General features: G+C 45.2%; 1 protein-coding gene across 2 annotated transcripts; it reads left to right on the top strand.

Annotated features, from left to right (window-relative positions):
- Nucleotides 1–6,102: 6,102 nt before the first annotated feature.
- Nucleotides 6,103–10,343, top strand: LOC306893576 (aerolysin-like protein; the record flags this gene model as incomplete). Of its 2 annotated transcripts, none has more annotated exons than XM_079455502.1 (2): nt 6,103–6,275; nt 6,399–7,606. In XM_079455502.1, one exon carries the CDS (start codon nt 6,416–6,418, stop codon nt 7,355–7,357), a length of 942 nt encoding a protein of 313 aa, XP_079311628.1. The 2 variants fall into 2 exon arrangements, with proteins under 2 accessions (XP_079311628.1, XP_079311629.1); XM_079455503.1 differs by lacking the exon at nt 6,103–6,275 and adding an exon at nt 9,516–10,343 and having other exon boundaries at nt 6,416–6,529.

The following is a 10,343-nucleotide window of genomic DNA, read 5'->3' as shown; positions in this document are numbered from 1 at the left end:
GATGCCCAAGCCACCTCAGCTGACCCCTCTCGATGTGGAGGAGCAGCGGCTCCGAGCTCCTCCCGGGTGACCGAGCTTCTCACCCTATCTCTAAGGGATCGCCCAGCCACCCTGCGGAGGAAGCTCATTTCAGCCGCCTGTATCCGGGATCTTGTCCTTTCGGTCATGACCCAAAGCTCATGACCATAGGTGAGAGTAGGAACGTAGATTGACCGGTAAATTGAGAGCTTCGCCTTGCGGCTCAGCTCTTTCTTCACCACGACGGACCGGTACATCGACCGCATTACTGCAGAAGCTGCACCGATCCGTCTGTCAATCTCCCGTTCCCTCCTCCCCTCACTCGTGAACAAGACCCCGAGATACTTAAACTCCTCCACTTGAGGAAGGAACTCTCCACCAACCTGAAGTGGACAAGCCACCCTTTTCCGACTGAGGACCATGGCCTCGGATTTGGAGGTACTGATTTTCATGCCAGCCGCTTCACACTCTGCTGTAAACCGTCCCAGTGCATGCTGAAGGTCCTGGTTTGAAGGGGCCAACACGACAACATCATCCGCAAATAGCAGAGACGAGATCGTGTGGTCCCCAAACCTGACACCCTCCGGCCCCTGGCTGCGCCTAGAAATTCTGTCCATAAAAATTACGAACAGAACCGGTGACAAAGGGCAGCCCTGCCGGAGTCCGACATGCACTGGGAACAAGTCCGACTTACTGCCGGCAATGCGAACCAAGCTCCTGCTTCGGTCGTACAGGGACCTGACAGCCCTTAGTAAAGGACCACACACCCCATACTCCCGAAGCACCCTCCACAGGATGCCACGAGGGACACAGTCGAATGCCTTCTCCAAATCCACAAAACACATGTGGATTGGGTGAGCAAACTCCCATGAACCCTCCAGCACCCTGTAGAGGGTGTAGAGCTGGTCCAGCGTTCCACGGCCTGGACGAAAACCACACTGTTCCTCCTGAATCCGAGGTTCTACTATCGGCCGTATTCTCCTCTCCAGTACCCTGGCATAGACTTTCCCGGGAAGGCTGAGAAGTGTGATCCCCCTGTAGTTGGAACACACCCTCTGGTCCCCCTTCTTAAAAAGAGGGACCACCACCCCGGTCTGCCATCCCAGAGGCACTGTCCCCGACCGCCACGCGATGCTGCAGAGGCGTGTCAGCCAAGACAGCCCTACAACATCCAGAGACTTGAGGTACTCAGGGCGAATCTCATCCACCCCCGGTGCCTTGCCACTGAGGAGTTTCTTGACTACCTCAGTGACTTCGGGTTGGGTGATGGACGAGTCCACCGCTGAGCCCTCAGCCTCTGCTTCCTCAATGGAGGACGTGACAGTGGGATTGAGGAGATCCTCGAAGTACTCCTTCCACCGTCCGACGACATCCCCAGTTGAGGTCAACAGCCTCCCACCTCCACTGTAAACAGCATTGGTAGGGCACTGTTTCCCTCTCCTGAGGCGCGGGACGGTTTGCCAGAATCTCTTCGAGGCCAGTCGATAGTCTTTCTCCATGGCCTCACCAAACTCCTCCCAGGCCCGAGTTTTTGCCTCCACAACCACCCGGGCAGCAGTCCGCTTGGCCTGCCGGTACCCGTCAGCTGCCTCCGGAGTCCCACAAGCCAACCAGGCCCGATAGGACTCCTTCTTCAGCTTGACGGTTTCCCTTACTTCCGGTGTCCACCACCGGGTTCGGGGATTCCCGCCTCGACAGGCACCGGAGACCTTACGGCCACAGCTCCGAGCGGCCGCTTCGACAATGGAGGTGGAGAACATGGTCCACTCGGACTCAATGTCTCCATCCTCCCTCGGGATCAGGTTGAAGCACTGCCGGAGGTGGGAGTTAAAGATCTCTCTGACAGGAGACTCGGCCAGGCGTTCCCAGCAGACCCTTACAGTACGTTTGGGTCTGCCAAGTCTGTCCAGCTTCCTCTCTCGCCATCGGATCCAACTCACCACCAGGTGGTGATCAGTTGACAGCTCCGCACCTCTCTCAACCCAAGTGTCCAAAACATACGGTCGCAGGTCAGATGAAACGACTACAAAGTCGATCATCGACCTGCGGCCTAGGGTGTCCTGGTGCCATGTGTACTGATGGACACCCTTATGCTTGAACATGGTGTTCGTTATAGACAAACTGTGACTAGCACAGAAGTCCAATAACTGAACACCGCTCGGGTTCAGATCAGGGGGGCCGTTCCTCCCAATCACGCCCCTCCAGGTGTCACTGTCGTTGCCCACATGGGCGTTGAAGTCCCCCAGTAGGACGACGGAGTCCCCAGTCGGAGCTGGAACCGGGCGACGTCACGGTCCTTGGTATTTTTAACATCTTTTAACATTTGTTTAATTTGTTTCGTTTAAATTGACTTTGTTTCAATTCGTTCTGTTTAAAGTGATTTGTTTTATTTTGTTTTGGTTTGTGTTGAGTTTTATTAATTTTCTTTTCGTTCCAGAGTTGGGGAATTGGTCGTGGCCGAGATCCTCTGTGTGTGGTGCTGTGCTGTGGTTGATTGGTTTGCAGTGTTCACAACAGAGAAACATTTGGCGTGTGGTGACGTGAGTGAGCACAACGGTTGTTGGATCAATCGGACGACCTTCCCCAATTCTGGGTTGGATGATTTATGTGGTGTGTGCGTGCTTGGCATTGTTATGACAGCTTGTGTCTTTTAATGCTTTAAATTAAACGTGATCTTGCATTTTAGATTGCGTGTGAAATAAATTGTTTGCCATCTTCCCTTTTCGTCTGTTACCTGTCTCAGCCAATAATGAACCTGTGAGCTTTTGGTATTCTCTTAATTTCGGGTCCCCGGACCTATCCGGGGTGGCGTAGTCGGCTCGTGTTTTGATTTATCCCCTTTCCCCTTTATGCCATCGCCACACCAGTTTAACTTTTCATTACCAAACATATAACTCAATACCAATAACACAATAGCAGCATCGCAGTATAAAACCTAGGAACACTAAATAGAGAAAGTAAAATCTTCACAGCTTTGCTGACTTTGTAAACATATGTAGAATAACCAACACACACTACACATTTGAAAGTGCAAACTTTTCTTCAGTAAACAGAATTAGTAGCAGCACATCCACATTTCCCGAATTTAAGTTAATTAAACATGGACATACCTGGATGTGATGCACGGGCATCATCTCGCAGTTTCTTCTTCTTTCTTTTCTTTTCTATGATCTTGACTCCTGCTGTCTTTTCTGGGCTATTTCCAAATAAGTTGCCTAGGCTACCGTCTGTCAAACTGCGTCAGGCGCACGCGCAATCAACCGGCGCTGCCGCGCGGACCGTACATGGGCGGGTGGTGATATGGGATTGTTCGGCCTTATGAAATAATATTAGATTTAAAAAAAAAAATCATTACGCTATTTTTGGTGCCGCCTCAGCACTTGGTGCCTTACGCACAGCGCGTGATGCACGTGGTAGCGGCGGCGCTGGCCACACCCATGACAGAAAACATATTTACAATCCAAAAGAACGACGCGGGTATGATTTTAGTTGAGGCTGGCTTGGTTACTCGTCTGGGCCATGGATTAAATCCCCAGTTAAATCCTCTCCGCCGTCAGGATTCCCACCATCCGTGCCCGCTGTAGCGCTCGATGAGGCGCCATTTCTTTCCATCTGCTCACCTGTCTCTTCCGCCCTTTTTTAGGTATGACAAAGCGATCCATTTTTAGCTTCAAGATATAAAGTTCGTAGCAGCTCTTGCGGTCTCGCGACAGCCCCTTGAATGCAATGACGCAAGGCGCAGCGGCAGCAACGTTCATGGGGCGTCGCATTGATTCTTATGTTTATATATTTTTTTTATATGTCGATTAAATTATTTATTATTATTGTTCTGCGTAGTTTGAAGAGAACCATTTTTAAATCTTTATCCCGGATATATATATTTTAATATATATCAAATATTTTTTAAATCAGGAAGGGGTGGGGGGTCTAATGGGGGGTCAAGGCATTTTTTGGAAGGGTCTTGAGACCCCCCAAGACCCCCCCTGGCGCCGCCACTGCCTCCGTTACACATAGCTGGAGCAGGGGCGAGCATGGCCAGTTTTCTGTCTTCTACAGCCACAGTGCTCGGTTCTCATGTCCTCATAACTTTCAAGGCCAGTTTATTAAATATATCAAACATTTCCCAGTCAGGCATCCTACTACCAAGAGCATTTAAACTCACCGGACTGAAGGATGTTTATATATTTCATTTTCAGCTGCTGCCATGTTCTTTTTATTGCAGAAGGATTGCACCTACATGACAAAAATCGTAGGTATATATGTATATATATATATATATATATATATATACAGTGCCTCCTATTCTATTGGCGAGAAATAAACCGAGCACATTTTGTCACGTGGCGTTGCCATGGTGAATCGTGTTATCTTCACTCAATTGATGATGGCTTTTTAAAGCCACGGTGATCGCGCGTAACCTCGAGTGAACTTACTCAGAGTGGATTGAACTCATTGAAACCAGCTGTTCTGAAACAGAAAACTCAGAGTAGAGATTATCTGAGTAAATCAACTCAGAGTTCATATTTTAACTCAGTGTTGCTTGAACCTCCTTATTGAAACGGGTCCCTGCTCACTCTGGTATATTTTGCTCAAAATCAATATGACTATTAAAACCATTCCATTCTTCAGAAAATCAGCTATAGTTTAACTAAAGCAACCATGATTTTATTTCTAATAATTCCAGGGTGAGCACAAACATTATCCTTGACATTACACTACTGTAAAAATAAAATACGAGCAGAAGATCAAACATCTCTAAGAGGAGATCTGTGTGACTTCCGAAATCACAAAATCTGATTCAAATGAACACGAGACTTGTACAGAGATGTTTTGTGGTCACTGAACAAGGCTTTCTCCAAAGGAAAACGTGGCACTAACAGATTTATCATGTTACACTAACTAATCACAGTCATTTAGCAGACTTACAGAGAGTTCAGGGAGAAACAAGCGAAATGTCATAAAAGAGCAATAGTACGATAGGTGCTAATACAAAGTTACTCTAGTTCCAACAGAAGCCAGAGAAGAGAGAGAGAGTTGGTGTAATTTTTTAAAATGTATATATTCATCTGTCAAGTATTCACAGAAGAGGTGTGTTTTAAGTAGTTTTTTGAAGGTTGTGAGAGATGTGGTTGACCGGACAGCATTGGGAAAAATGTTCCACCAGGAAGGAGTTGTGAAGGAGAGCCTATATAATCAAACTCACAAACCGGCTTCTCACAAAGAGTTCTGCTGAGACAGCACACATCAGTCATCTACAGTTCCCAAACACAGCAGCCAGCCGCCTGTGACCTCAGACTCCTTTTGTTTGAAGTCAATTTGTAAAATTTCGTTCGGACCACTGCTGACTTTACATTCCAGCAGGCGCTCTCCATCCCGTCAAATTAGATGATGGTTTAGTTACATTGAAAGGGGTGATTTAGGCTTTCTTTTGTGCGCGGCCTGGAGTGTCCAGCTGTGAAAAATGTCACGTCTAAACAGTTGCTCAGGGACTTCTGTGAACAGCAGCCAGCTTCTTCTTTAAAGTCCCAGTAAAATAAAGAAGACAGCATTTAAAGTAAATAGCTTATCAATGTGGGTCATTTTGTTTTTAAAATTCATGTGCCCTCATAATCTTCAGTTAAAATCTGAAAATGCACTTCTGCCCTGAAATGACAATCCATCTCTCCCTACAGACCCCTACAGACCCCTACAGTCTGTGGCTACACAGGACACTAGTGTATAGTATAATTATTTCCTACAGTTTATTACTGGTCTACAGTTGATCAACTGTATGAAGTAAAAGTACTGTACAGTACAGTATAAAATAAATACCATAACCATAGTATTCTGTTGTATTGACTATTGTAAAAGTACATGCTGTGGTATATTACGTGCTGGAGGATATAATGCAGCCCCATGTAGACTGCCTTGTCCTGTAAACAGAAGAGCGATGCTCCAGTGATGTCTTCAGGTGGTTCTTCAGCTAACAGATTACATCATCACTTGATGAACAGCAAAGCTGAAAGAATTCACATATTAAAGAGATCTCATCTGTGATTTTTCTTTCTGATGAGTTTATAAATGACCTTCATGTCTCTCTCACACACGACTGAATCCAGTATCTGATGCTGTAGTTCCGGTGGTGGGTGGGAGTGTTATTGCTCAGTGTGAAGATGAAGTCCAGCCTCATGAGCTCAATATAAAAGCAGTTGACAGTTCAACACAAAACACCAGACGAGCTGCTTTTCAAACCAACTTCAGCTGAAACAGGCGTTCAAGTAAGTGCACTTAACAGGTGGCCAAGAGCTTCTATTAATTTGGATTAAAGGAGAAAAAAATAATTCCAATAATTTTTTATCTTTTATTGCTTGGACAACACTTATCTGTGTTGCAATTTTCAGATCAAATCCCTTAAAAGATGTCAACAACTTTGTACATAATTGGTGGCAAAGGAGGGAACGGGTTTTCCTTCACTGGTGAGAATAATGGTGCCAGTTTACAGAGGATGTGGGTTTGGGTCGGAGGCTCACAGGTGAAGGCGGTCCGGGCCTGGCTCACAGACGGAAGAGAGGAGACCTTTGGAGTTCCTGAAGGATCATATGAAGAGTACGTGTTTCAGCCCGGCGAGATCATCACCTCAATGTCACTGTGGGGAAACGGAGCGGGGACGCGTCTCGGAGCCATCAAATTCAGCACCAACAAATCTAGAAGTTTCTTTGTGAAAATGACAAGCTGGGGACTGAAAACAGAATATCCCATCAACATCGGCTCTGGATTCTGTCTGGGCATCGTGGGAAGAAGCGAGTGGGACATCGACTGCATGGGATTCTTATTTCTCAATAAAGTTGAGTCAGTAATTCTCACTAATGTCAGCTATCCCACTCTTGACCTGGTCAAACCACACGTCGCACTGGATGTGATCCAATCGAGCACTTACAAGAACGAAACCTCCGTCAGTCAAGAGCACACTATTGAAAGCTCAAAGAAAATAACCAAATCCTCCTCATGGTCTACAAAAGAAAGCATCACAAACACATTCTCCGTGGGGGTGAAGGCTGGGATTCCAGATATCATAGAAGTGTCCGCAGGATACAGTCTTCAGAAGGGGATAGAAAACACTTACAGTAAAGAATATACGGTTGAAAGTACAGAAAAACAAACGTTTAAGATCGATGTTCCAGCGAAGAAGAAGGTGGATGTTCACATCATGATTGGCAGATGTAGTTTCGATCTCCCGTACACCGCCACAGCGAGGGTCTTGTGTGTGAATGGTGCACAGCTCAGCTATGAAACCAAAGGCCAATGCAAAGGTATCAGTTACACCAAAATAAAAGTTGACAGCAAAGAAAGTGATCTTTAATATCTAGATTGAAAAAAGATTTCTGCATTAACTTTAAGTTTAAATGTTAAATGCTGCTTTATCTTGACTTGAATAAATAATAAATCACCTGTATAATCACAAGAAATGCATTTAGGTCTGTGATCGACCTCTTTATGCAATAAGTTCAATGATATTTCGCTTTACTGTAAATGTGTTGTGTGGAAAGAAAACATTCAGTGTTATGAAGAGAATGTTTCAGTTCCCAACATAAATAAACCTTTTAACATCAGATGCTTTTGTTTCATTTTCTTGAGTGTTTTACAGAGACACAACTGGATTCTGAGCACTGAAATAAAACAATAAACCAAACACAACCAGAAGAAACATTTTTACATCAAAATAAAGAGCTGCAATATATACCAAACACTGCACAGACGTTACAAGATGAGAAAAATAAACCAGATATTATATAATAATTGAACTGTTTTCACAGGAAACATAATTCCATGTGTCAGTTTCTATGGATAAACGTCAGTGTAGAGAGTCATTATTGAATAGATTAATAACTGCTGAAGTGTTTTTATGTTCATGCCATTCAAACACAATCCACACCGCTGAATGATGGAAGAATAAATGAAGGTTTCACTGTAATCTCAAGCAGCTCTATTATTCTGGGATGTACAAAATAAATTCTGCATTGACTTCTATCCCGTTCAGTCCTGCAGTGCTTATAAAAGTGTGATTCTCTTTAGACGTGTAAACACAGAAACAAAGACCTGAAGCGATTCATGACTCATTCATTATTTGACATACATTGAATTCATGATTCTGGGCTCTTCACAACAAATGTTAACTTGACAAAACTGAAAGTAGAACTTCCTGAAAGAAAATTCAAACGAACTCAACCCCATTCTGTGAAATGAAGCGTTCTTTCATTATTCTCCATAAAATGCAAGATGTAGTGAATGATGTCGTTGATCTCTTCCTCCGTTTCAGTGAAGGTGTACAGCGCCCTCTTGTGTCTGAAAGATGATCCTCCTCTAATCCTCCTCTTCCTCCTCCAAAGTGATGCGCCAGCACGTCTGCAGCCTCCTAAACCTCTGAGGTTCAATCCTGACCTCCTCTCTGACCGGACACATGTTCAGCTGTTCATCATCATCTTCATCTTCATCATCCTGTGGAAATGTCCCCGCAGTAACAGACCGAAGTACATTCACCAATGTGTCAAATGTTTACAGAAACAACGATTGTAAGTTTATGCCATGAACCTCACATACTTTTAAGAATTATGCGTTTAGTTGATGGTGATGAATTCTAATAGCATCGTAGTAAACACGACAGCTTACTTCTGAGATCAGAAAGCTTTGTTGTTTCTAGGCGGACCATTAAAGAACGAGGTACCCACATCCCCTTGAAAAGCCTGTGAAATTCAACCAATCAGATGAGGACTTGGAACGTGCTGAAGTGTTTCCAGGAAATTGTGCCTCATGCATCAGACGTTTAGCCAACGGGCCGTGAGGTCTGAGGCTGAGACTAGGGACGGATTAACGCACGTGCCCAGGGCACTCGACCACCAGGGGGCTCTTGCAAATGTATATACACACAGACCCATATTATACCATTGAGAATTCCTGGAAAGACATCAGGGTTGTTTAATATTGGGGCAAAAGACGAAGTAAGTTGTGAAGATGTGTGAAGATGAAGTCCAGCCTCATGAGCTTAATATAAAATGGAGTTCAGAAAACACAGTGGACCAACACCAGCAGATGACATGGCAGCCCAAATCATCACTGACTGTGGAAACTTTACACTGGACTTCAAGCAACATGGATTCTGTGCCTCTCCTCTCTTCCTCCAGACTCCGGGACCCAGATTTCCAAATGAAATGCAAATGTACTTTCATCTGAAAAGAGGACTTTGGTCCACTGTGTTTTCTGAAGTCCACGTTCACCGCAGCCATCTACCAGGACATTTCATCACTTCATGCTTCCTTCTGCTGACAAGCTTTATGGAGATGCTGATTTCATTTTCCAGCAGGACGTGCCAAAGGTACCAAAAGCTGCTTCAGTGACCAGTGGTGTTACTGCACTTGATTGGCCAGCAAACAGCCTGACCTGAACCCCACAGAGAATCTATGATGAGAGACACCAGACCTAACACTGGAGATGACCTGAAGGCTGCTATCGGAGGCTCACAGGTGAAGGCGGTCCGGGCCTGGCTCACAGACGGAAGAGAGGAGACCTTTGGAGTTCCTGAAGGATCATATGAAGAGTACGTGTTTCAGCCCGGCGAGATCATCACCTCAATGTCACTGTGGGGAAACGGAGCGGGGACGCGTCTCGGAGCCATCAAATTCAGCACCAACAAATCTAGAAGTTTCTTTGTGAAAATGACAAGCTGGGGACTGAAAACAGAATATCCCATCAACATCGGCTCTGGATTCTGTCTGGGCATCGTGGGAAGATGCGGGTGGGACATCGACTGCATGGGATTCTTATTTCTCAATAAAGTTGAGTCAGTAATTCTCACTAATGTCAGCTATCCCACTCTTGACCTGGTCAAACCACACGTCGCACTGGATGTGATCCAATCGAGCACTTACAAGAACGAAACCTCCGTCAGTCAAGAGCACACTATTGAAAGCTCAAAGAAAATAACCAAATCCTCCTCATGGTCTACAAAAGAAAGCATCACAAACACATTCTCCGTGGGGGTGAAGGCTGGGATTCCAGATATCATAGAAGTGTCCGCAGGATACAGTCTTCAGAAGGGGATAGAAAACACTTACAGTAAAGAATATACGGTTGAAAGTACAGAAAAACAAACGTTTAAGATCGATGTTCCAGCGAAGAAGAAGGTGGATGTTCACATCACGATTGGCAGATGTAGTTTCGATCTCCCGTACACCGGCACAGTGAGGGTCTTGTGTGTGAATGGTGCACAGCTCAGCTATGAAACCAAAGGCCAATGCAAAGGTATCAGTTACACCAAAATAAAAGTTGACAGCAAAGAAAGTGATCTTTAA

The sequence above is a fragment of the Barbatula barbatula genome (genome assembly GCF_947034865.1).
Source record: "Barbatula barbatula genome assembly, chromosome: 5".
In the NCBI taxonomy this organism is placed as follows: Eukaryota; Metazoa; Chordata; class Actinopteri; order Cypriniformes; family Nemacheilidae; genus Barbatula; species Barbatula barbatula.
Note: the sequence above shows the minus strand (reverse complement) of the source record. Positions and strands in the feature narration are given on the sequence as shown.